Source organism: Oikopleura dioica, chromosome 1 (assembly GCF_907165135.1).
Source record: "Oikopleura dioica chromosome 1, OKI2018_I68_1.0, whole genome shotgun sequence".
Lineage (NCBI taxonomy): Eukaryota > Metazoa > Chordata > Appendicularia > Copelata > Oikopleuridae > Oikopleura > Oikopleura dioica.
This window is the reverse complement of record NC_137291.1, coordinates 11,420,869-11,444,971: the sequence shown is the minus strand read 5'-3', so window position 1 is coordinate 11,444,971 and position 24,103 is coordinate 11,420,869. Positions and strand designations below refer to the sequence as shown.

Below are 24,103 nucleotides of genomic sequence, written 5' to 3'. Positions count from 1 at the left end.
ATCAATGCATAATCATGTTTTCCGCGTTCTGAAAATATTTTAAAACTAGATGAAATTAATAAGTGTCAACCATCCTACCTCGTCTGAATCGTCTGAATGGATGGTGCAGCTCCAGGTTATTTTTCGTGGGTCATTCATCCTCCAGACAGTTGCAGTTGATTCCTCCATCATCGAAGAGAGCAGCCAGTGAGTCTTATAATCGAGTAGACGTGCAGTGAATTCTCGTTTTTGTGAATCTTCAGGAAACTTGAGCGTAAGCTTCAACTCATAACCACTTGATGAAAGTGTTGATTATTTTACGCAACTTATATCGTGTTTATATTTGACTTACCTGTCTCTCATGAGTTTCATGAATTGTGTTTTCAATTGGTATCCTTCATATTCAACATCTATTTCCGAATCACTTTTTATGGTGAAATTGAATTTTGTTATTCCAAAACCGATCAATTTCAGCAAGGTCAGTATTTCATCATCTTCGAATGCTTCCCACTCAATAGAATCATCTTCAAGACCAATTTTACTGTTGAAACGGCCGATGCGGTTGAAATTGTGACTGTTGTGATAACGGTTGTTTCCGCTGTTGTAAAGACTGCCATGACCACGGAAAGTGATCATTTTCTTCATTTCAAGATAGAACCAGTCTCGAATCTCGTTTTTGTTTGTGTTACAAGTCGCACAAGGATCACAAATTTTCTCCAAGAAGTTCGAAGTACTCAAACCATCAGGAAGGTGAATAGCCCATGTTATTGTTTCCATCTTTTTTCGCAAAACGAAAGTCATTTCTTCGTTTCCCAACTCGGAAATTTTCTTGAGATCGTCTTGCTCACTTGTCGCGATGTACACTACTTGCTCACTACTACGTAGTTTGATCTCAAAATTCGGCCACCCCCATTTTAGGTTAGTGTTAGGGGGGGTTCCAAGGGGGCGAAGCCCCCTAGGTTAGGCCTTAGTGCTAGGAACTGCGTACTTTTACCTAGCGGGGTCCCGGGGGGGAAGCCCCCGGGTTAGGAGTAGGGTTAGGAAAAATAAAAAAATCAAATTATACTTGGCCGAATTTTGAGGTCATACTACCCACTTCTATCTGGAGTAGAGATCAGTATCGATGCTGTAGTTCGAGCAAAGTATTTCCGTTCAATTTTGGTTTCAATCGTGACGCCATTGAAGGTAACAGAAATGTCGGATCGAACAGTAAAATGAACTTTTCTCGCTCCAACCAGCATGAGTTTGATGACAGTCACAAGTTCTTCTTCGGTGAATGGGTCTTCGCAGGCAATATTTTCCTGAATGTTAGCCTTAACTCCTGGTTTCACTCCACATCCATGTCCTCTGAATGTAACAAGCTTTCGCATTTCTTCATCCAGCTCTTTTTGGTAACTCTCTTTCTTGAGTTGACAATTTCCGCAAGAATCTGCCATTTTTTCAAAGTTTTTCATCAAAAATAGTCTTAATTAAGCTTTAATTATTTTGAAGCCGGATAAATCAAGAAAAACACGACTTTTCCCTTTTATTGAATTCAAGAAAAAACAAGGCGAAGGAGCTTATGCTTCAGAACTCCCTTGTGCTTTTAGAGTTTAGTTTGATCAACCGAATTTGGATACGAGATCATAAAAAGCATCATTATATCAATAACATGAACGTTTCAAAATGACGAGTTAACATGGCAAGCTTAGAAGTTAATTAAAAGAATGTCAAAAAGATGTATTTGGAATCGATCGCGGATATATTTCATTCGGCTCGTCGATCAGTTAACGACGAATTAATCAAAACGATGGAGTTGAACAATGAGGCCGGACTGCACTGCATGCATGTATAATGCCCAACTGAAGCGTTTTACCTCTTTCTACGTCAAAGGATAAGATTTTCTGTAGAGATTTTCCCGAAGAAGAAACAACAGGACTCAACTGAAAAGGCGATTCATTGCAAGATGCAGGACAGCAACTTCAACGACGACGAATTCCACCGCTACGTTAGTCTTACTGTCATTTTCTCAGTGGTAAGTCAACGCAAATCTCAATCATGAAGACATAGAAGAGCGACATATCTCCGGCAAAATACCGAATTTCAGTAAAGCTCTTGACTAAATTTAACATTTCAGATGGGAATCATGTTCCTTGCTGGCATTTGCATCGCGCTTATTTACTGCAACAAAGGTTTGTTCATCTGAAACGATGTTTTTTCATGCGAAGAAATTTCCTGTTTGTGGATTTTATGGTCCAAAGAATTTCAGGTTGCAGTCACTAGATGGCATTTTTCAGATATAAATGGGTTGAAACTTTTTGTCGAGGTATTCTACTATTCCCTTAAATGATAAAGTATTACTGATACTATATCACTGATACAGTATTAAATAGTAAAATGAGACTGAACCCTGAAGAGCACAGCGATTCTAAAGATCGTTCCAATTTTTGATTTTTTCTTGGCTATCAGACACTTTTCAGATTCTACGACCGCCTCCCGTCGCGCCAGTTTAGACTTTGACATTTTAAAATCGTCGCCGTAAAACTTCCCGATTCTTCCTTCAACGTCCCTGTCTTCCTTCGCCTGAGCTCCTCCGCCCGCCTTGGAAGACAAAATCCTCCAACTGAAATTTCTACAAGCAAAAACAGTCCAATCTGCTTCTCAAATCTCGCCAAATTTGAAAGCGAAATAAAATAAACATCAAAAAACTGATTTTCTTCGATTTTCTTTCCAGCGAAACGAGCGCTGATTGGTTCAAGAGGGGGAGAGATTTTTAGTTTGCAGGGTGGGAAGTTGGAAATTCCAGTATTTTTACTGACAAAGAGATTCAGCTCTAGAAGACCGCTTGATACGACGTCTTTCATCGTGTATTTTGTTTTTTTTAATTTGCTTATATTGATTTATTTGTTTGACAGAATGTTTCGGAAGTTTGATGAGAAGGAATCGGTTTCCACGGTGACCCAGTTGAAGAGTTCTGTGCAGAAGAATATCAGGAATCAGGTACTTAATCTTTTCAACGAACAAAAAGAATTATTATGCCAAAAGTTTCCTGTTTGTAAAACGGGAACGACGCTTACTTTTAAACATAATTTCATAAATGACCGACATTCACTGAGAATTGACCGTTTTTTCCTTGAATTATCAGTCCAAATTGGTATTCACCGACGTTTTTCGCAGACATCTGTAGGAAAAACAATCAATTCTGTCATTTTATCGACTTCTCGTGGAAAACAAATTAAGTCAGAATCGATTTTTATTCCATCATTTTCTATTCTTTACATTTTTTGTTTCAGATAATTGATACCTACCCGACATTCGAACCTTATTTCACCGAAATTTGGCCGAAGAAAGAACCAGCACGTTTGGCGAAAACGCACGAAAAAGTGGAAGTTCTAGTTGTCGATCACGAGCCGATTTTCTTCAAATGTCGGGATTCCCAATGGCTGCCGAATATTCGATTGCTGCACAAGTATCCATTCCTGCTGCCGATTCAGCAAGTTGATGAGGAACGAGGATTATAAATTTCATCTTAAAATGGGTAGAAAATCCTGGTTTAAAATAGTTTTCTAGAGTAAAAGGCTTGCTTCAAGTTCAAGTTTGTCTTTTAGCCTCCGATTCTCAATAGGCGATTGCCAATTGGCAATTGATCATACAGTCTGAGTTTAAAATTGAAAATCCTCTCCCCAGGGTGCGATTAAATTTATTCTGAGCGGAGCCGACATTATGTGTCCCGGTCTCACTTCAAAGGGAGCTTTTCTCGATATGGAAACAGAAAAAGGAGCTGGAGTTCAGGTAGAAAACAATAACGAGGCTAAGCATTTGCAGAACGACTGTAATTTGACATATAATTGAGGCGATTTTGTAGGTCCATTGTGAAGGAAAAGAGCTGGCGATCGCCGTCGGCACGATGGCAATGACTCCCAAAGAGATTAAAGATGTTAACAAAGGTGAATTTTAAGCTGAAGCAAACTCGGGTTTATTTATCATTCTTTAGGTGTCGGAATCGCTGTGAATCACTGCCTAAATGATGGTTTATGGCACTGGAAGCATGTTAAATAGATTGAATCTCTTCTGTTCTTCAGTTACTGTTGAACTTCAGCAAATCAAAGTTCCGGTATCTTAAAATGTCAAAACATATCTAGGAAAATTATCTACCACTTCTGCACCTTTATCAGCAATTCAAACTAGTTATTCGCTGAATCTTGCTGCAAACAACTGTCAAACTCAAAGTTCTATTCTGATAGTTACAATTTTTATTTGTGCTTGTACTGTGCTTATGTACTGAAATTACAAACACTCCCTTATACGGTTACTTTCGGCTTTATGAACAATATATTTTCAGAATCAAGCGGCAATAAGGGATGGCCACCTCAGGTGGCGACATGTCATGGTATTTCAGTCAAGTAAAAGGAGCACTGTACGATGAGGCTCAGGAAGGTATAGATTTTGAAACATTGGCCCTAATCTCCCCTGATCAATTGGATGAACTGTAATACTTAATGTTTGTTCCTGTAGCCGACATCATATCCGCTGTGGAATTCAATCACGACGGAGAGCTCCTCGCGACTGGAGATAAGGGTGGAAGAGTTGTCATCTTTCAAAGAAATGATCTAACTGTAAGCCACTTTTTCGCAACATTTTCAAGCAAGTTTCTTTAGAATCAAACGACGGGCAAGCGCTCGAGCGAATATAACGTCTACAGTACATTCCAATCGCACGAAGCCGAATTCGATTACCTCAAGTCTTTAGAAATTGAAGAAAAAGTAAAAGAGCCACCTTTAATTTACATCCTTCATTTCTATTCAATTTAGATTAATAAAATTCGATGGCTTCCTCGTCGAAATGCTGCCCACTTTTTACTGTCGACAAATGACAAGACGATAAAGTTGTGGAAGGTAAATATCACTAAATATTCTCCCTACTAATATTTTGGTTATTGTAGGTTTCCGAGCGTGAAAAATCAGTGAATGGCTACAACCTAAAAGAAGAAGATGGATCAATGCTGAGGACCAACAGTTATTTAACCAGGTTAACCGTCCCAAAGTAAGTTCGGCATCTAACAAGTTCTACCTCGCCGAGTTCCCCCTTTTTAAGCATTTGTATAGGTATCAACAAAGTGAGCTGATCGTAGAGGCAGCTCCAAAGAAGATTTATGCCAATGCCCATGCTTATCATGTCAATTCTATTAGGTACTCCTGCTCACACCTTCTTTATCCATCTTCACCTACGTTTTCAGTGTAAATTCCGATAACGATACGTATCTATCCGCCGACGATTTGCGCGTGAACCTCTGGAACCTCGAAATAACCGATCGATCCTTTAGTAAGCCTCTTTCAGCTTTCCTCGTCTGTAAAAACAATTTAGATATTATTGATATCAAACCTGCTAATATGGAAGATCTGGCCGAGGTGATCACTGCCTCTGAATTCCACCCTACCGACTGTAGTACCCTTGTTTACAGTTCTTCGAAAGGAACTATCCGCCTCTGTGACATGCGAGATCGGGCACTCTGTGACAAGCATGCTAAACGTAAGCAACACTCTCACCTTTTATCTTCGGTAATTCATTTTCATTCAGAATTCGACGAGCCAGAAGAGCCTAATCAACGAAGTTTCTTCTCTGAAATCATTGGAACGATATCCGATGTGAAATTTTCGCACGACGGAAGATATCTTCTCTCACGTGACTATTTGACCGTCAAAGTTTGGGATCTTGCCATGGAGAACAAGCCTGTCATGTCTTTTCCGGTACGTTCTTTTCGAAAACCCCCAGTTTATTTTGAAACATCCTTCAGGTTCATCAATATCTGACGTCCAAGCTGTGCAATTTGTACGAAAACGATTGCATCTTCGACAAGTTTGAATGCTGTTGGAGCGGAAATGACCAGTAAGCGATCATGTTTATAAACAAATTCTGATTTTACGATTCAGGCAAATTATGACCGGCTCATACAATAACTTTTTCCGCATCTTTGACTGCAACTCAAAGAAGGACATCACGCTGGAAGCTTCCAAGGACAACATCAAACCCCGAGGACTCCTCAAGCCCAAAAAAGTGAGCAAGACAAGTTGTTGTACTTGTCTAATTGTAATTATTTTTCAGGTTTTCCAGGGAACGAAAAAGAAGAAAGACGAAGTCTTGGTCGACTCCCTGAATTACAACAAAAAAGTCCTTCATTCAGCGTGGCACCCGCAGGAAAATATTATTGGTAAGATTCTTACCGTAAGAACAAGTTTTCGTTTCCCAGCTCTCCAAAATCTTGAGCTTAACTCAAACCCTTACCTGTTTTTAGCTGTGGCCGCGACAAATAATTTGTACATTTTCGACGCTAAAAACTAAAAGAAGCAACGATGACAACTCAACCTGAATTTGGACCGAATTTTGAAGCAGCTTGCTTGTTAAAAATAATATTTTTTATTATTCTAATTTCTATTCTGATCGATTCTTTCAACAAACAGTCGACATGTATCCTGTGGCACTGCCATCAATCGTGCAAAATAAATCGTGCGCAATTCATATTTCTACTTTTATTCTACTGCACAACTACTGTTCAAGTCAGCTTTTTCCCTCATCTCCGTAAAGACCAAAAACCAACTCCACAGAACGTTAAGCTTTCCCAGTTCAATTTTCCCGCCACGTTCATACAAGAAATATTCCTCAAGTTCATTAAAATACAAGAAAACAGCAAAATTTTACGAGTAGATGTCTTTATCAGCCTCATAATGCATTCTAAATGTCTCGAGACTCCTTTGACCTGTCGTGACATCTGTTGACATCCGGCTAAAAAACGTCTTCTATAAACTTCTGACTTATGTAAGGCAAGTTTGACTTGTACATGAATTGAATTTCACCTTAGCACTTCTTGTACCATTTCACCCACACTTAATATTTTCAACTGAGCCCCGAAACTTGTCAAGCCTAAATTCTATTTCATCCCCTTTTCTCGTATTTCTCCTCGGGTCCGAGCCAATTACATTTAACTCTAGTCAATCAATGAATTCCGAACATTGGCGCGGATAGTGATCTCTTTTTGCGACCACAACAATTTCATATCAAAGTTGAATCAATACACTGAAAATATATATTACGACAAATCGTATTTCTTCATTTAAAAGTCAGTGTTTGTCTTACTACAGTAAGAAACTCATAGTATGAGTCTCATACAGCTTAGCCTGAGCTGGCTCAAGCTAGATTCCAAACCAGTCTTACTGTAGTCTCAGCAAAGAGGTTTTTCTATACAAAGGAAATTCAAACCACCTTTTTAGATTCCGATAATTTTAAAGCGGAGATAAGCGGCGACGACTTAAAATGCTGATACTAGATATTGAGCTAAACGGAATCGAAAATGAAGAGGCATCAAAAGTCATTGAAAAAGGTAAGATTTTTCCAAACAGCTAACTTTATCTCAATTTCCATTTCATAGTGCGGCCGGATTGGGATCTCAGTCAGCTAAAGAGCAAGTGTTACTCCCACAGCATGACGAACACGGTCTCTCACTTCTTCATCAAGTCCCGGGAAGACGAAGACTCCGTCGTTGTCCGAGTCAACGGAGTAGCCGGCTTTTTAGATCGCGAAAAAGAACTCGTCGCTTTTGAGCGTTTATCCGCAGCTGGCATTGCTGATCAACTGATTGCGACTTTTAAAAACGGTTTGGTTATGAGGCCCATCAAAGGATCTACTCTGCATAGGGATACCATCAAAACCAACGAAGTGGCAAGCCATGTCGCCAGAGCAATGGCACAAATGCACAAGAAAACAAAGCTTTTGGCCACTGAAACTGAGCCAGAACTGATAAGGCAAATGCGGCAGTTCATTTCGCTCATTCCTGAACAATACTCAGACGTAAGTTTTTCCCTCGAAACTGTTCAACCCCTTCAATCAAATTCCCATTTATATTTCCACTTTTTAGGTGCAGAAAGAAGCCGCTCGCAGAAAAATCCAACTTCCAGGCCCGCCAGAGCTCGAAAATTACATCCAAAGAACGAAAGAAGCCCTTGAAAAACAAACCACGCCACTTGTTGTTTGCCACAACGATCTTTTGCTCAACAACTTTTTGTACGATAAAGAAACTTCTTCGATGAAAATCATCGACTACGAATACCTGGCGCCGAATCCAGCGGCATTTGATATCGCCAATCATTTCAATGAATTCGTTGGAACTGATGATGTAAGCGCTGGACTCAAAGAAAGTCCTGAATAACGTTTCTTTTAGTTCGGCCCAGAAGATTACCTCAAATACCTCCCAGACGAGAGCTTCATGAAATGGTGGCTCCAGGAATACCTTCTCGAGTTCTTGAATCGTGAAGCAACTAAAGAAGAGCTCTGCTCTTGGCTTCATTCCGTCAAACAAATGATGCCGCTTTCCCACTACTTTTGGGGAACTTGGAGCATGGTTCAAATCGAAGCCAGCGTTCTGGATTTCGACTACGTGCAATACGCAAAACTCCGACTTGATGAAGCAGAACGTCTTCTACGACTCGACAACTAAATCTAACAGTCCTTACCATCCGCATATTTCTTTTCTCTTCAGCAATACAAAACTAATTCTTAATTCATATTCAACAAAAATAAAATCAACTTTCTGTTTGTTTAATTTCCTCTCTGATTCCCTGCTGCTATTAATTTTCTCTGCTCGGTTTTACTTCTGATTCTATCATAAAATACGCTCGACTACAAAAGTCTTTGTCATTCCCAGTTGCTGTAAAGGTGCCCGAAGGTCCTCTTTGTCCAAACTTCTGTCATGATTGAAAATCGTTTCATAATCAATCAATCTTCCAGTTTTAATTTCCAACTGAGATGAGATGAGTTCCATTCTATATTTTCTATTGATGATCAAAGTTTCTTTGCATGAAAAAGGCATGTAATTTCATTAATTCAGCTCTAGAATGATGCCTTTTGGAGGTGTTTGATTCTCATGAGAATCAAGAACAACCCCTTTTAGCTGGATTTGCATGAACCCAGGGATCGGGCGATGATCCAAGAAAAGAGGACGATCCTCTTATTCAAGACCCTATTTTGCTTCTTCTTATTACACTGACAAGCAGATTGATAATGACAAAAATAGTGAATTGCTTCTTTTCAGAATAAACGGAAAGGGATGATAGAGATACTTTATTCAAAGACAGTCAATGTCCTCTTGAGCAGGGAGCAAGTTGTTCGACATTGGCTCAAGCTTGAAATTGAGAAAAATTTCACAGTACACGAGAAGTCCTACAGAATACGTCTGACAGATCCGACGGACTTTTTCTTTTTGTACACAAAGTCCATTGCCGAAAATGACTACAACCTGTATGTACTTTCAAATGGACGCATTTTAACTCTATTGTCGCAGGCTGAAAGCAGAACAGCAGCTGTCAATAGACTTCCACACATTCCCATCAATTTTAATCGAGCTGATCAACGAAACAACCGACTCAAACCCTTCAAAACGCATCGAAGTCACATGTCAAACTCTCCGCGCGAACTTGGCGATCGTCGAACCTCGCAAAATACGAAACATAACAGAGCTCAATTTGGAATTAACGCCGGCTAATGACTCCGAACAAAAAGTTTACTTGGCCTCGTCGTTAAAGCAATTACAGACAGAGTCGGCTGAAATGGTAAAATTCTTAATAATTCGAAGGAGAATGAACCCGTTTTCAGAAGCACAGAAATGAGACGAAAATTGACCAGCTTCAGAAGCAACTAAGCGAGACAACGCAGCGACTGGAGGACATAAATAATGAATTGGAATCGCTCAAGATTAGGGGCGAAGGAAAAGCTGAAGAGATCCGGCTAGAGTATGAAGCTAAAATCAACGAGGAAAAGAGAAAAGCGCTCAAGGCAGAGCAGGACGCCAGGTAATATTTACTTTTCTTATAAAGACTGATAAATTTAATAAAAAAGGGTCGATTTCGATGCGAAAACAGGATCACTGGAAAGCGCATTTGAAGCTGAAAGACGAAGATTCGAAGTGAAAATTTCTGACTTGGAAAATATCAAGGAAGAGCTTTCCCAAAAAAAGGTATTCAACTAGTGTACTTACAGTAAAAGCAGAAGAGCATCAATCTCGATTTATTGCATGCTGAGACTGATTTAGATCCGCGCTGAAAACACGGTGAGGGAGCAGAAGATTAGAATCGATCAGCTCACGCATGAACAGTCGAGAATTAGCCACGAGAATCAGAAATCCGAACAGTACAAAAACGAGCTCGACAAAAAGGCTCAAAGGTGATTAACCCACTTATGTATTCTTATGCAGAACCATCGTAATATATCGATTGAAAAATGAATTATTGAAGTGGTTCTTTCAAAAAGGGTTAAACAAGGTCAATCCGACAAAGACTGAAATCAAGGAAGAGTATCCCTATCTGAATAATACATATTTAAAATCATAAAATATCGATTTTCCTCGATTCACCCCTTTCAAAAAAAGTGGTTACTTCTACCTATACTAAGTTATTTATAGCCGCGAAGAGCAGCTTTTTGCCCTGAAAAGCGAGCTGGCCGCCAAAACGTTAGAAATCAATGAATTAAAGACCAACATCAGCCGAATGAGTTACCAAACCCGTACGGCAGAGGACCAACAAGCGTCTAAGGATGAGAAATTGCAGCAAATACAGGGTCAATGTCACAAATTAGAGAGAGATAACGAAGTTTTGGTCGCTGATCTTGCCAAGGCCAATGAAATAATCAGCAGAAAAATGGATGGTGAGTTACGGTCAATTTATTTGCCCTTGAAAGCCAAGTGTCCTCTGACGCTACTGGTTGTTAGCAGTGTCTCATTTTCTCTCATTCTAGAGTCGAAAACATTAAAAGAAAAATACCGCCGAAACAGCGAAATCATCAAAAAACAAGAGAAGCTTCTCACTGATAAAGACTCAGATATCAAGGTACTCGCCTCTTCATGAATTTATTCTTATCGTTTTTCAACAGAAATTGGCGACAAAACTCAGACAAGACAGTGAAGTAAAACAGAGATTGGAAGCAAAACAGACTGAAATCTCTGGCGAGCTAGAATCAATGAGAGAGAAGCTCGAAGCGGCGGTGAATAAAAACTCGCAGGATGATAAAGTTATACAGTACTTGTCAAGGGTTTATACGCTTTGAAGCATCAGGTGTTAGTGAAGCAAAAATTAATGATTCCATAAAACTTCGGATTTCATGAGTTTCGTGTAGAGGCTTTTATGTGCAGTCAAATTTCCCCACCTAGTGACCATTATCCGAGAAAAGTAAGATTAAATATTTCCTCAAGAAAAACTTTTCCAATCGACATATAAGTAAACCCTTTTGATCAGAACAAACAACTCAACGCTCAAAGACCGTCTGATCCTTCTTCGAACCCTTACGCTCAACAAATTGCGGCCCAGCGCGCGCACACAACTCAATCAACACATTCCGTAGCACCAAGTCTCGCCGGCGATTTCTCCGTCGGAAATCTTCTTTCTAAATTGCAATCGACGCCTATCTTATCAGAAGTCAACGGATTACCGCCTTTCCGTCCAAGTCCTGTTTCTTCTCAACTGTGTCTGCCAAAACCAGGCGAGAATAAGACAAGGTAAGTAACTTTTTGAAGAGTTTTATTTGCAAAAAGAGTCAAAGAGGAGTTTTTGACTCGGAAGTGACATGTTCAGATGAGGTTTGAAGAGCGTTTTCTTTTTCTAGAGCCAGGGCAGTGGCACTGGCGGTTCTTTCTGTGATTTCAGCTTATTTGAAGTTTCAATGATATTGCTGAGAGTAACAAACTCCGGCTTATTTTTGAACTTTTCCTAAAGGTCTAAAAACTGATCGGTAGTAGTCTCCCGTCCGTACGGTACTTTTAACAATTGACTAACTGTCATTTCCTTTTCTTTTCACTCGAGTCAAAGTTAGTCATTTGCCATTTCCTGAATGCACTTTCCCACTCATGCAGGTCGAAATTCGGTCCTGCCAATTTATGCCACGGGTATCGACTTTGATTCAGCGATAAAAATTCAACCGCCGAGGCAAGATCTTCGTTACTAAAGAGAAACAGTATTATGAAGATATTATCGATTGGAGGAATATTTAACTTACGTGTAGCGGTCTACTCCCATAAGCGTGATCCCTTTTTTGATTATCTGCGCGCCACTGAGTGAAATCTTCTCCGCTGAACCAGAGAGACCCATTATGATGTAGCGTGAACCAGTGCCCATCCAGTTGTAAGCCTGCAGGTTAAAAGAGGTCAGTTATTTCAAATACGAAATGAAATCAAGGAAGACTACCTTTCTTATTTACCTGAGACGGAGCTAGGCTATCCCCACAGCATTCAATCACAGTACTCGCTTTTGAATCAATTGGTCCAGCCAAACTAGGATGTAGTGGAACCCCACCAAATTCAGTAACAAGTCGCAACCGCTTGGACGATTTTTCTTTTAAAAATGGCCCCATTATGTTTTTGATTGATGTTAACGGTTTTTCAAACCTGTGCAGAAAACACTGAACGCATGGCGACTGAGTATTGCGCAACAGTAAAGGCCAAGTAATCCGGCGCCTAACAGTAAATAAGTCAAAGTGATACTTTTGAACAGAGAGATAGAAGGGAACCTTGAACGACGATTGTAGCTGGCTCGTCCCGTTCCAAAATGTCCCTGAAAAGAAAATTGTTCAGAAGATAAAGGTTAATTCTCAATTCACTTGGTCATTTTATTGATTGATTTCAAGCCAACTGAACGCGTCTTTGTTAAATAATTAAAGCTACCCTTTTAATGGTCAATTTTTACCTGCATGCTGCCCAGGCCAAGGCCATCGTATGTGCCGTAGTAGCGGCGAATTCGGACAGGCCTTCTGGAATTTGTACTAGAAAGCTTTCAGAAGTAAGCAGCGCATGCGTGCCCCACGTTCCTGCCCATCTGCCGCCACTTCTTTCGAGTGCTGTCTCTCCAAAGGCTTAATTTTTTGGTTTAATTGATTACATTTAAATAGGGACAGTTTGTGTTCTTTAAAATTTACCTACTGGAGAGAAAGTATTGGCGACAACCCTTGTCCCCGGCGCGATAGTCCCATCTTCATCTTCGTTTTGATCGTTGACCATTTCGAAAAGTGCTTCCTGACCGAGTAGACACGGGCACGTGACCTCCCTGTAAATAAAGTCAGTGGCAATCAGACGGATGGTGGCTCAACTAATTGTCTGAACTCGCCTCTTTTCATCCACGAAATCGATGTCATGAGTACTGATTGTCGACTGACGGACTTTTACCAAGCGAGTCCCGTCTTTCGTCGCTCAAGGTCAAGGGTCATTATTGAGAACAAGTTGTTCCTAATTCTAGTGCAAATAATTATAAGGAGTTCCTCGATTCCTTGTGCAGGGGCTCTTCCCTCCAAAATAACCATTTTCCTTTCCGAATTTTTTCCATGAAAAACCAACCGCGCAGTCATTGGTCTTTTTAGCCACAGTCTTTGCTTCTCTCTTTTCTGCCTCTTTCCGTCTGAGATCCGCATCGTAGAGATTTCCACGTTGAACACCTTTTATGATAATTTAAATCAATTTTGTTGGCCGTGCGCTTGAATTTTGACAGTTCTTTCTCACCTCCTTCGCCGGGCCATTAGAGCTGGATTTCTCTTTATCGTTGTTGTTATTTTCGTCTTCTTCATTGTGATCTTTCAGGACGACGACTGCTTCTTCCATCGACCCAAAGGAATGGATTTTCGAATATTTTGAGCGAAGCGTTGTTTCGCGATTTTTTCAGCGCCGCGCAAATTACACCCAAATTGACTTCCAAATTTTCTCAAGTCGCTATTTAATAACAATGTGAAAGGTAAATAACGAGCTTCAGAGCTCTCGAGGAAGCGCATTTACAGAAGTAAATTAGAGAGCCTATTTCTTCATTCAAAAAATTAAAAAAATCAGAACCTGTATTTTATGCTCTAGCTATGAGCATCAGTATTCGATTGAAAGGGTTTAAGCTGTTTCATATGTTATTGCAATGTTTTCATAGTTTTTAATGGTTTTTTTTTATAAAAATTATTTTCTATAATCGCCGATTATTAATCGGAAACTCTAAAATATGAAATCATTACGCCCTCATTTTGACGCCCCAATCCGTCAATAATTGAAATAAATATTCCTACCGATTTCCAAATTACGTGATCTGCGTGTGTCTACTTATGCAAATATACCTACATTTAGTATCAATAGCAACTTGAAAGAGCGGAAGCTGCACTTTTTTCACTTCAAAATTTCAAATTCAAAATCCCAAAAAGTATTTCACCCCTTCCTCCGGATCGAACAAAACATCACCAAGAGAATCAGCGCCTATCTCCGCTTACTTTGCCAGCACGAAATCTTCAAAGAGCTGAAAAATCATCAGGCCGAGCCTTTTTCCACAAATATTTCACGAAGCTGTATCATTTAGGATTTTTTTCTTTCACACAAGTTATTCAATCAACCTGCCATTCACATAGAACCTGCATTTTTAACAATTCAAATAATATGAGTTTTATTTTTTCACAAAATAGGTTTAAAACGGCAAGTAGCTCTCTAAGTTTGGGTGTCTTCAAAACCAATGTCTAAAAAAACTAAATACAGACATTCAGTTCAATAAAGAAATTCCCTAAGATTTCGAGACACGGGATAATTATAAAACAAGAAACGTTTTCGTCGCAAGAGCGTAAACTTACGCACCCTTCAGCCGTAAATCATGGTATGTCCCCATGATTCTGCGCACATTCTGCTTTTATTGTCTCAAGACACACGGATCTCATGACTCACCCATGCCAAGTCATGTCGGCGCTATTTTCCAGACGTAAGATCTCCTTGCCGTTTTCTTAACTTGCGTCAGTTACAATTTCCTAAAAGATTGAAAAATTATTCAAAAACTCAACTTCAGAAAAAGAGAAAAGGTCTTTGAGCGACCTTACTAGGCAAAGAAAATCGTGAGATGACGATCACAAAAGAATATAGAATTACGCTGCCCATTACTTTGGATGAATATAGAGTCGCCCAGCTTTACTCAGTTGCTGAAAGTTCAAAGGTAAGGGCCCCACATATTCCCTACCCCTACATATTGGCCCTTATCGTTAACAAGACTTTATGGACATTTAGAACGAAACCGGAGGAGGAGAAGGAGTAGAAGTCCTCAAAAATGAGCCGTACACCGCTGAAGATCCTCAATCCAAAAACTCAAAAGGCCGTGCCGGTCAATTCACTCACAAGCTTTTCCATCTTGAATCCCGAGTTCCTGCTTTTATCAAAATGATTGCCCCGAAAGGATCCCTTACAATTGACGAGCAGGCTTGGAATGGATACCCTTATTGCAAAACTGTCAGTACGTAGACTACTCCAATCTTCTTCGTTTTCTAAATCCCATTTTCTAGTTACAAATCCCGGATACATGAAAGACGCTTTTTTCATCGAGCTGCTAACAATTCATGCTAACGACGACGGAACAACGGAAAATATTCACGAGCTCAGCGCCTCAGACTGGAAAAAAGTCGAAGTCGTCAAGATTGACATTTGCAATCCGGACCCGGCACTCAGCTCTGCTGACAATGATCCCAAGCTTGATCCCTTGTAAGTCTATCTCAAGCGAAAAGCCTTTAACTGGCTACTTTAGAACATATGCCCATGCTGAATCCGGACGTGGTCCACTAACAAAAACTTGGCTAACTGATCTTCGAAAAATGTGCGAGGAAATTAAAGCTGGAAGAAAAGAAAAGACTGAAGTTCCAGTTCATATGGTAAAGCACTTTATTCGTCGATTAATTTTAAATTTTGCGTTTTAGACTTGTTATAAATTGGTTTCATGCAGATTCAAGTGGCTCGGTCTGCAAGGACGCGTTGAAAACTATATTCACAAGGCGCAGCGTAGAATATTTACTCTTTTCCACCGACAGGTAAATCGAAGGCGGCTTTATGTCTGACTAATCATTCTTCAGGTGTTTTGCTGGCAAGGACCACACGGTGAAGGAACTACCGGCTGGTACGGTATGACAATGGAAGACATTCGCCGAATCGAAGACGAAACCAAGAAGGCACTCGATGCTGAGCGAAACAAGGGAGACAAGCGAGGCCACGGCGCACTCGAGGACTAAAAACGCTTCGTCCCTCCTTCACATTGATTGATCACATAATATATATTTAACAACTAAAGAAGAACATACAGTTTTACTGTATTACATTTTGCCATTTTCAAAACAGTATATCATGAGATGATTCAAACCTATTTCTAGCTGCGAACTACTTTCATATTTTCCTTCTTATCCTTTTATTCAAACATACAGTATTTACTATTGTTCAACTTTGCTATTGTTACAGTCATGATTTCAGACCAGATAATCTCTTCCAGTGCAAATATCTGACTCTGACTGACTTATTCTTTCTCTCTGTAACATATTTTTATTAGAATACTTTCTCTTCAATATACAAAATGAATAATAATAATAAGAAAATTAAAAAGTATCCCGAAGTTCAGCACTCTCATTTTATGCAGGAAAATATCAACAAGCGCATTTTTTACGGCCAAGAAGATCCATGCCGTTCTAATCATCCACTTACAGTAGCCTTTTGTCAGTGAGTCGCCGTTAGATCTGATAGAGATCGGGAGGCGCTGCCCCATTTTCGCTGCGTTCAGTCTGTGTTTCAAGAGAAATTTGAGAAGTTTCAGAGGCAACATAACGCTAACGACTAGGTTAGAGAAGTTGGAGCAGCGACCTCAAGACACTTTAGATCTATCACTCTTAGCAATAATAATACTAGACTATTCTTTGTAGAATTCCTTGGGTGCAAAAAGAATCAGCTTTTGATAGTCCCCACCTTGATTAATTTAATTTTGTTCCTGTCAAATCCTACATATGAATCTGCATCAAATATTCTTCATATCAATTGATTTCTTCTCTGATATATAAATACATGTTTCCGCATAAAATTCTCAAAGAGGAAATATAACTTGTTAATTATAATTTATAATCATTAAAATCATAATCTCCTGTCCAAGTGCATATCTACATACTATTTTTTTTATTTAATTCGCAGTGAAAATCGTACTAATTCTGTCGTAACAAATTGAGTAACCAACATCATCATCGACATCGTAATAATTACCCATCCAACTTAATTTCTTTGAGCTCAAAATCAAGCAGTAATTCAGAGCGCTAAAAAAGTTAGTCCTTGTTGATTTCAACAGAGATTTTAGAATGTCCAGATATTTGAGTATAGTGGAATGGGTATCGAAATTGGACGGTGATCCTCACCGATGCGGGTATTGTAAAAACAAAGGAAGTCTGAGCGATGGCATTTGGGGTCATTTGGTATCTCCGTCAGAGTAAGGGATAACCTCAACTTTAAACCGAGCCTATAACTACTGTAGGAGGCTGTGGTTAACCCTTTTAAAGACTACCAGGAATTAATTGATCGCGGTTGGCGCCGTTCCGGCAAGTACATTTACAAACCGGACAGTGTCAAAACCTGCTGTCCACAATTGACCATTCGTTGCGACGTCGAAAACTACCATTTCTCCAAGTCGCACAAATCAGCCCTTTTTAACATGCAAAAACACCTCAACAAAACTTGCCAGTCCAAACAAACAAAACAAAAAGAAATGGAATCAACGAGGACAGCTGCTAAAGACGGAAAATCGGAGGAGTCGAATAATTCTCAAATATACGAGCTGCGGAAACAAGAAGAGCTCGAAGGAAGTGAAAAATCGAGACATAAACGCCAGTTGAGGCGAATGCTGAAAGGCCTGCCCGTGCATAAAGGTGTATTGCGAGATCCACCGAAGCTTATAGAACAGAGGTTGGAAGAAGGGCTCGTGCTGAAGCGAAAAAATGAAATGACTTTTACTCTTGCTGGTGCTGAAAACTCGTTAGAAATTGAATTGGTGTACATAGGCAGCGATCGAGATTTTGAAACGCAACATGAGAGCCACGGAGTTTATAAAAAGTACCAGGTGTCAATCCACAAAGATGACCCAAATGACGTAACAAAAAAGCAATGGAAACGATTTTTATTAGATAACCCCTTCAGAGAAAAAGGAGAACCAAGTGGACATCATTCTGGACTCCCGCTTGGTCTTTATCACTGTCAGTATCGATTAAATGGTAAGAATATTTTAAATATTTTCGGTGAATTATTGTCTGATTCATTTCAATGCATTACCTATAAATTATAGGCTATAATGCTCCTGTGAATGTTGTCTAATTATGTGTGCTTTAAAATGACTCTCAAATCATAAAATTATGTTTATGCTATCAAACATTTAGAGTCATTCCTATCAGCGTAAATTTTTCCTGACTGTAAATAGCCTTGTTCTTCACACCCTGTAAGCCAATTTTTAGGCAAATTAATTGCTGTTGGCGTGCTTGACTTCTTAACGAACTGTATCTCCTCGGTCTATTTCTACTACGACACAGAATATGAGTTTCTCAATCTTGGAACATATTCAGCCCTCGTTGAAATATATTTATCTCGCTTTTATGGCTTTGAGTGGTATTACATGGGATATTATATTCAAAGGTAAAGGTGTAATAACAAACGTTTCTTCAAAGCAAATTTTAGCTGTAAAAAGATGCGTTACAAAAGAAACTTCCGACCCTCATATCTCGCCTGTCCCAAATCATTCGAATGGATGCCCATAACAAAATCCATCTGTGATCTGCTCGACAAAGACTCTCACTCTCGCCTCTCCGATGAAAACATAAAAGACCGCCGCTCCTTCGATTTACCTATAAACTTAATTCTCAACGGGTAAGGCCCTCTATCATTTTCAAAATGATAGATTTCCTTTAGCGTTGGTCCAAAGGTGCTATATCAGCGAGAAGTGCTATCATGGCAGGAATATCTAGATGAAACTAAAAAATTTCCTGTGCGCAAAGAAGACTTTGAAGAAGAAGATCTGAAAATAATACAGCGATACTGCTCGCTGATGGGCCGCAATCTTTCAACTTCGATCTGCCTCTACCGATCCTGAAATTCAACAAAACTCTTTTAACTTATTCGCGACACTGTTCAAACTGTAATCAAACCTCTTCTTACGATTCTGAACCGATATCCCATTCCTTTTTCAGAAAAAAAATGATGCGAACTCGAGTCCTTAGCGTTCTCGGCCGCCGAACCAAAGCCACTCTCCCCGAGCTTCCATACGAATACCATGCTCTTGAGCCCTACATCTCCGCTGACATCATGGAGCTCCATCACTCCAAGCACCACGCTACCTACGTCAACAACTTGAACGTCGCCAACGAAGCTCTCCAAGAAGCATCTTCCAAGGGCGATGTCACCAAGTGCGTTCAGCTCGCCAATGCGATCAAGTTCAATGGTGGCGGCCATGTCAACCACACTATCTTCTGGCAGGTAAGCAAACAAACAAACCACTTCCTATCCGACTATTGTAACTACTGTACATTCTTCAGAACATGTCTCCCAACGGTGGTGGCGAGCCAGAAGGGCCCCTTGCTGAGGCCATCCAGCGGGACTTCGGTTCCTTCGCCGCTTTCCAGGCTAAAATGTCTCAAGCCACTGTTGCCGTTCAAGGCTCTGGCTGGGGATGGCTCGGATACAACAAGGAAGCTGGTCGACTTCAGGTCGCTACTTGCGCTAACCAGGATCCTCTTGAGGTACAGCGAGCCATTTTAGCTGATTAATAACTGTTGATTAAGGCTACTACTGGTTTAATCCCTATTATTGGCATCGACGTCTGGGAGCACGCGTATTACCTTCAGTACAAAAACGTTCGACCAGACTACGTCAATCAGTTCTGGAACGTCGCCAACTGGGAAGATGCTGGCTCTCGTTTCTCCGCTGCTTCTGCCTAATTTTCTCAATCCTTGCAGCGTCAATCTAAAGCACCGGCAATTGAAAATCAAAAATGGTCTTCGCTTTATTACATGTAAAATGTTCTTATTTATTCAGTAAGCTCTAGTCTTTCTTTGAACCAAGTCCCTGTCCAATCAATTTTCGAAAATACTGATTAGCGATAATTCAAAAGATAATAATGTACTTTTCTATTCAGAGATGAACTGGGACTCTTTGAATTCTTCTGATAAAGACAAGTACAAAAAGATTATAGCAGCTCAAATAGAAAAAGAAGAAGCTGAATTCAAGGTACTTCCGATCAATGAAAATCGTTTCGAATTCTAATTGTTAGAAACTGTATCCATTCCCATTGAAAAACGAAGACATTCTTGAAAACCAAAAGCTGCTCGATCACTTTTATTTTGAATCCGAAGACCTCGCTGACTTTTTCTTGCAAATGATCTCCCACGAATCAGTAGTCGCTTCAGAAGAAAAAGATTCCTTCCCAAACGTCCTCTGGGACAACTGTACACCTGACAGTTTAAATAAAACCCTCACTGCCCGAACAGTTTTCAAAGGAATCGGTATTCCTTTTTCCATAACCAGCTCTGAAACGAGCTACAAGCTCCTTGTCAGGGTTGACTTTTGTACAATAAAATCTGAATCCCTCGTTGACAAGAGCACTCACTCACTTGATCTGCATATTCGAACTTGTATTTGGCCTAAAATTGCATCTTGGGCAGGGCGAATAAAACACGAATGAACCAACGGAGCGAAGTTGTAATCAAGAGTCTTTCAGTAGTTCGGAAATAAAATGACGGTCGCGGATCGAGGCGAGGACAGACCAAGATTGACCGAAAGGGATTTTGATTCTATGTCCAGAAATGAGCTTTGGCAGGCATATCAACAATTAGAAAGGTAAAGTGACCATTGGAAGCTAGTTGAAGGAAGATCTAGTTATTTACACGACGTGGATGAGAAAGAAGAAGCGATGAAAAAGCAGCTGACAGAGGCGCAAAGACGCGAGAACGTTCTCGTCCTGAGATTATCGGCAAGAGAGCAGGAGCTTCAGGACGTAGCTGCGGTCGCTGTCAATTATAAAAAACTACAGGTAATCAAAATCATTCTGGCAATTGCAAACTGGTGAGTGCTGGAACGTCCTCTTTCATTTTTTCTTAGGCACAAACACCAACTCTGAGAAAAACGATGCTTGACCCGGCAATAAACTACATGTATCAAAAAATGCGAACAGAACTCAAAGAGACAAAAGAAAAGCTCGACCTCGCGCAGTCTGAACTAGCCGCTTGTAAATTCACGCCAGACTCGCAGACCGGCAAAAAGCTCATGTCCAGATGCAGAACATTGATCCAGGTAATTTCTCTTCGTTATAAGAGGGCGTTAAAGCGGGTTTTAGGAGAACCAAGACCTCGGAAGCCAGCTTTCAACGGGAGAGACAAAGCAACTCGAGACGCGGATCGCACAGCAGGACAAGCAAATTGCCGAGCTCAAAAAGAACCAAATCGAATCCGAAAAGTTCGTTCTCAGCCTCGACGACGAAACCGAAGGTCTACAAGGTGTACCTCTTGCTAAATTTTCTTTTGTTAATTCTTTCTTGTGAAGCACAAATTATGACGCTCAAATCCAAACTTGACCATGCAAACAAGCGCTGCGAAAAGTTGGAAAAAGAGATCAGAGGCGACAAGGACGAGCCTAAAAAAGAGGGTGATGGTAAGTGTCTTCATAAACTCCCATAGGGCTCGAGCGATCCCTTGAGAGGACCCCTTGCAATCACAATGGGCCGATGATTAAAGTTTAAATTTAAAATTGGAAGAATACGTATTCAACCCTTTTTTAGGCACAGAGACGCACTATTTCACGCCGGAGCAATTGAAAGCGTACTATCAGAATCTGATCAACACGGGATACATGACAGATGAACAGGCCAAAGTGGCGCTCGAACAGGTGATTGCATAATAACAGCTGACTCTATGTTATGTAACGGATAAATGGGGATACAGGGATTTTTGAATTATGACTTGTCTATGAAAAAGAATACAGTAAAATCGGTATCTTACCAGTTCCTGATAGACATTTTCCAATTTTAGTTAGTAAGAGAATAAAATGAAGCGAAAGGACCTCCTCTCCCCCAGTATTGGCAAAATGATTTTAGGCTGAATCGCAAATAAACGAAGATGGTCAAGTACCCGTCACTTTCGCCGCCTCTTCTGAATCAAAATCAGACTCGTGAATGAATACCTTCTCATAAAAATCATCTGTGCAATCATTCGAAATCATCCCTCGAAAGCAACATTTACCCCTGAGTAAAACTTTCTTCTAGAACGAATTTTGAACATTATCCTCCTTTTATTAGTATCTGTTCTTTTCTCTGGGCTATTTTCGTTTGAACCTTGTGCTGACCTATCCTACTGCCAAAACCGTGAAGAAGGTTTTTGATGATTTAGGTTAAAATTTAACCCATTTTTCAAATCAATATTTTTTAGATTCAAAATTTGGGGCTACTTGTCGAATGGGCTCGGGCGAGTCTGGGGCCTCGTGCCAGGCTCCGGAAACAGCCCATCAAAGAAAGCGTCTCGGAAAAGAAAACACTCCAACAACCGAGATGAGGAAAATAATGAAGAAGAACTCCCGCTAAAAAAGAGCAAAATGCTCTCGACTTCGAACTATATCTTCAATAATCTCTTTGAAAACGGAGAGGATTCGGACATTGTTGTTCATTTCATGAACAAGTCTTGGAAGTTGCACAAGTTTTATTTAAAACAATCGCAATACTTCGGTAAATAGCTCACTTTGATTCTCCAAATTAATTCATAGATGCCTTGCTCTCACGTTGGACCCGAAACGGCAAAGAATTGACCGAGCTTGACCTAGAGATCCCCGACGAAAACGTCGACCCAGATGCGTTGCATCAAGCCCTCGGATCTCTTTACTGTGACGAGATCGACATTGACGCGTCGCGAGCAGTGAATGTTTTAGCTGCTGCGACTTTCTTGCAGCATCAAGGGCTCTGCGATTTATTGAATACTGAGATGAAAGGTGAATACTTTTAGCCCATATTTTCATTATAACAATCTAGCAAATCTCGGGTCTTCTACTGTAATTTCTTATCACAACGCTGCCCAGATGTACGGACTCCCAGAGCTCGAAACCGCGTGTATAAAATGGCTTGAATACAACCTCATGCTCGAGAACAGTCCAGACCCTGTAAGTCCTCTCTTATATCACCAATTCTTAAAATCCTCTTCGTAGAATATAGAAATGCTCCGAGGAATCGAGCCTGCTCTCATGTCAAGAATCATCGGGTCTCCAAACTTAATCGTCATCCAAGTCGAAACTGACCTCTACCAGCTTCTGAAAAAGTGGCTCATTCTCCAACTCGACCCAGAAACAACCTCAGTAAAAGACACCAATGAACGACTCAAGCGTTTGCGTAAAGAGCTCGGGAAAAACGATGGAAGTCTCCTTTCGCAGCTTTCGTCCGATTACCAAGCGCCGTTCAAAAAGCTTCGTTTTTCGTATATCCTGACCGATTTCAAAGGCGCCACGAATCTTGAGAACGATAACGTCATTCCGAAGTCTTGGATCTCTAACGAGTACAGAAACCAATACCTGAGAATGCTCAGAGTTGAAAGTGCGAGCGACGAAGGCCCTTCATCTCTTGTTTGTGACCGTCTCCAAGAATATGACAAGATCGCGTCTTCTTGTAGCAGTTCTCCGCCAGATAGTACTCTTACTTCGCTTATACAAGGTTCGATGCGCTGTGGAAGGATCTTAGACCGCTCTAAAGACTTTTGCTGGCGATGGACCGGCTACAACTTCGGATTTGATCTTGTTATGCAGTACAATCACAAACGCAGATCCCTTCACATCAATAGAAACTGTAGCAAACAAGAAGTTAGCACTTCAGTTTCCATGAAAAGACTTCGCTCTCTTATTTGGTAAGTTCTCTTGACTCTCTACCTCACTCTCACGAAATGCCTAGCAAAATTCGCGTTTTCGCCGAGAAAGACGACGAAAGCATGGAACTCGCCTACAACTCGGGTTGGAAATACTATCAACTCGAAACCGACCAAGAACAAATGGTCTACTACGACTGGTACAAAGGCTCGCTAAACAAATCGCCGCCCAGACTCTTCCTGACTGTAAATTTCATCCTGGCCGATTCGGCCGACGCCATCAACTATTTACCACGCAGCCTGCAAATCAGCAAATTTAAATCAGACCCAGAACAGTCAGACAAAGCCGAGAAGCCATCTATAACTGCGCATTTGCACGGGAATTCAAGCTAAAAACAAACTCTTTCTGACTTAGCATTAATAATTTAAATTTAATGTAAACTTGTACCTCTGTATCTTTTCTGTAGATGTCCACATTCATTAAAACATAGTCCTTTCAATC

The 24,103-nt window shown here is 40.4% G+C and overlaps 11 protein-coding genes across 12 annotated transcripts; 9 read left to right on the top strand and 2 right to left on the bottom strand.

The window, feature by feature from the left end:
• Position 1: 1 nt before the first annotated feature.
• Positions 2-1,415, bottom strand: LOC145712148 (uncharacterized). Its single transcript, XM_081789836.1, has 4 exons — positions 1,072-1,415; positions 332-934; positions 79-274; positions 2-28 (listed from the first exon to the last, which is right to left on the bottom strand). The coding sequence occupies exons 1-4, from the start codon at positions 1,413-1,415 to the stop codon at positions 2-4; spliced, it is 1,170 nt and encodes a 389-aa protein (XP_081645962.1).
• A 1,390-nt stretch (positions 1,416-2,805) lies between these two features.
• Positions 2,806-4,270, top strand: LOC145695625 (malignant T-cell-amplified sequence 1-like). Its single transcript, XM_081772625.1, has 5 exons — positions 2,806-2,958; positions 3,252-3,465; positions 3,647-3,750; positions 3,824-3,905; positions 3,953-4,270. Exons 1-5 carry the CDS (start codon positions 2,875-2,877, stop codon positions 4,015-4,017), a joined length of 549 nt encoding a protein of 182 aa, XP_081628751.1. The 5' UTR covers positions 2,806-2,874; the 3' UTR covers positions 4,018-4,270.
• A 5-nt stretch (positions 4,271-4,275) lies between these two features.
• On the top strand, positions 4,276-7,057 carry LOC145695617 (serine/threonine-protein phosphatase 2A 55 kDa regulatory subunit B alpha isoform-like). The gene is made up of 13 exons (XM_081772609.1): positions 4,276-4,395; positions 4,474-4,574; positions 4,617-4,721; positions 4,770-4,853; positions 4,901-5,001; positions 5,064-5,147; positions 5,195-5,280; positions 5,323-5,487; positions 5,536-5,705; positions 5,753-5,844; positions 5,889-6,012; positions 6,061-6,166; positions 6,251-7,057. The coding sequence occupies exons 1-13, from the start codon at positions 4,320-4,322 to the stop codon at positions 6,295-6,297; spliced, it is 1,341 nt and encodes a 446-aa protein (XP_081628735.1). The 5' UTR covers positions 4,276-4,319; the 3' UTR covers positions 6,298-7,057.
• Positions 7,058-7,202: 145 nt separating this feature from the next.
• On the top strand, positions 7,203-9,009 carry LOC145695618 (ethanolamine kinase-like). 2 transcript variants are annotated; one of them, XR_014133757.1, is made up of 5 exons: positions 7,203-7,333; positions 7,382-7,800; positions 7,868-8,125; positions 8,171-8,859; positions 8,900-9,009. XR_014133757.1 is itself a non-coding variant. In XM_081772610.1 (4 exons), exons 1-4 carry the CDS (start codon positions 7,267-7,269, stop codon positions 8,444-8,446), a joined length of 1,020 nt encoding a protein of 339 aa, XP_081628736.1. In that variant the 5' UTR covers positions 7,203-7,266; the 3' UTR covers positions 8,447-9,004. The 2 variants fall into 2 exon arrangements, 1 of the variants encoding a protein (XP_081628736.1); XM_081772610.1 differs by having other exon boundaries at positions 8,171-9,004.
• Positions 9,010-9,043: 34 nt separating this feature from the next.
• LOC145711381 (uncharacterized) lies at positions 9,044-14,588 on the top strand. Its single transcript, XM_081789091.1, has 11 exons — positions 9,044-9,246; positions 9,290-9,557; positions 9,601-9,797; positions 9,844-9,961; positions 10,037-10,167; positions 10,406-10,647; positions 10,738-10,829; positions 10,873-11,025; positions 11,235-11,494; positions 13,562-13,592; positions 14,158-14,588. The coding sequence occupies exons 1-11, from the start codon at positions 9,056-9,058 to the stop codon at positions 14,251-14,253; spliced, it is 1,779 nt and encodes a 592-aa protein (XP_081645217.1). The 5' UTR covers positions 9,044-9,055; the 3' UTR covers positions 14,254-14,588.
• LOC145711383 (uncharacterized) lies at positions 11,507-13,889 on the bottom strand. The gene is made up of 9 exons (XM_081789093.1): positions 13,484-13,889; positions 13,091-13,419; positions 12,907-13,030; positions 12,678-12,843; positions 12,502-12,545; positions 12,380-12,448; positions 12,193-12,326; positions 11,992-12,122; positions 11,507-11,936 (listed from the first exon to the last, which is right to left on the bottom strand). Exons 3-9 carry the CDS (start codon positions 12,986-12,988, stop codon positions 11,774-11,776), a joined length of 789 nt encoding a protein of 262 aa, XP_081645219.1. The 5' UTR covers positions 12,989-13,030; positions 13,091-13,419; positions 13,484-13,889; the 3' UTR covers positions 11,507-11,773.
• Positions 14,589-14,735: 147 nt separating the features above from the next.
• LOC145711382 (phosphatidylinositol transfer protein alpha isoform-like) lies at positions 14,736-16,354 on the top strand. Its single transcript, XM_081789092.1, has 6 exons — positions 14,736-14,927; positions 14,999-15,221; positions 15,271-15,466; positions 15,510-15,633; positions 15,679-15,789; positions 15,832-16,354. The coding sequence occupies exons 1-6, from the start codon at positions 14,835-14,837 to the stop codon at positions 15,985-15,987; spliced, it is 903 nt and encodes a 300-aa protein (XP_081645218.1). The 5' UTR covers positions 14,736-14,834; the 3' UTR covers positions 15,988-16,354.
• A 719-nt stretch (positions 16,355-17,073) lies between these two features.
• LOC145711384 (arginyl-tRNA--protein transferase 1-like) lies at positions 17,074-18,930 on the top strand. Its single transcript, XM_081789094.1, has 5 exons — positions 17,074-17,202; positions 17,265-17,994; positions 18,232-18,409; positions 18,452-18,640; positions 18,683-18,930. The coding sequence occupies exons 1-5, from the start codon at positions 17,089-17,091 to the stop codon at positions 18,861-18,863; spliced, it is 1,392 nt and encodes a 463-aa protein (XP_081645220.1). The 5' UTR covers positions 17,074-17,088; the 3' UTR covers positions 18,864-18,930.
• A 30-nt stretch (positions 18,931-18,960) lies between these two features.
• On the top strand, positions 18,961-19,845 carry LOC145711380 (superoxide dismutase [Mn], mitochondrial-like). The gene is made up of 3 exons (XM_081789090.1): positions 18,961-19,246; positions 19,306-19,509; positions 19,552-19,845. The coding sequence occupies exons 1-3, from the start codon at positions 18,968-18,970 to the stop codon at positions 19,705-19,707; spliced, it is 639 nt and encodes a 212-aa protein (XP_081645216.1). The 5' UTR covers positions 18,961-18,967; the 3' UTR covers positions 19,708-19,845.
• Positions 19,846-20,452: 607 nt separating this feature from the next.
• On the top strand, positions 20,453-22,161 carry LOC145695620 (pre-mRNA-splicing regulator WTAP-like). Its single transcript, XM_081772612.1, has 7 exons — positions 20,453-20,605; positions 20,645-20,798; positions 20,867-21,058; positions 21,102-21,261; positions 21,308-21,415; positions 21,543-21,649; positions 21,858-22,161. The coding sequence occupies exons 1-7, from the start codon at positions 20,502-20,504 to the stop codon at positions 21,933-21,935; spliced, it is 903 nt and encodes a 300-aa protein (XP_081628738.1). The 5' UTR covers positions 20,453-20,501; the 3' UTR covers positions 21,936-22,161.
• Positions 22,162-22,220: 59 nt separating this feature from the next.
• On the top strand, positions 22,221-24,095 carry LOC145695614 (germ cell-less protein-like 1). The gene is made up of 5 exons (XM_081772605.1): positions 22,221-22,481; positions 22,520-22,741; positions 22,782-22,909; positions 22,955-23,643; positions 23,688-24,095. Exons 1-5 carry the CDS (start codon positions 22,352-22,354, stop codon positions 23,992-23,994), a joined length of 1,476 nt encoding a protein of 491 aa, XP_081628731.1. The 5' UTR covers positions 22,221-22,351; the 3' UTR covers positions 23,995-24,095.
• The last annotated feature ends 8 nt before the right edge of the window (positions 24,096-24,103 follow it).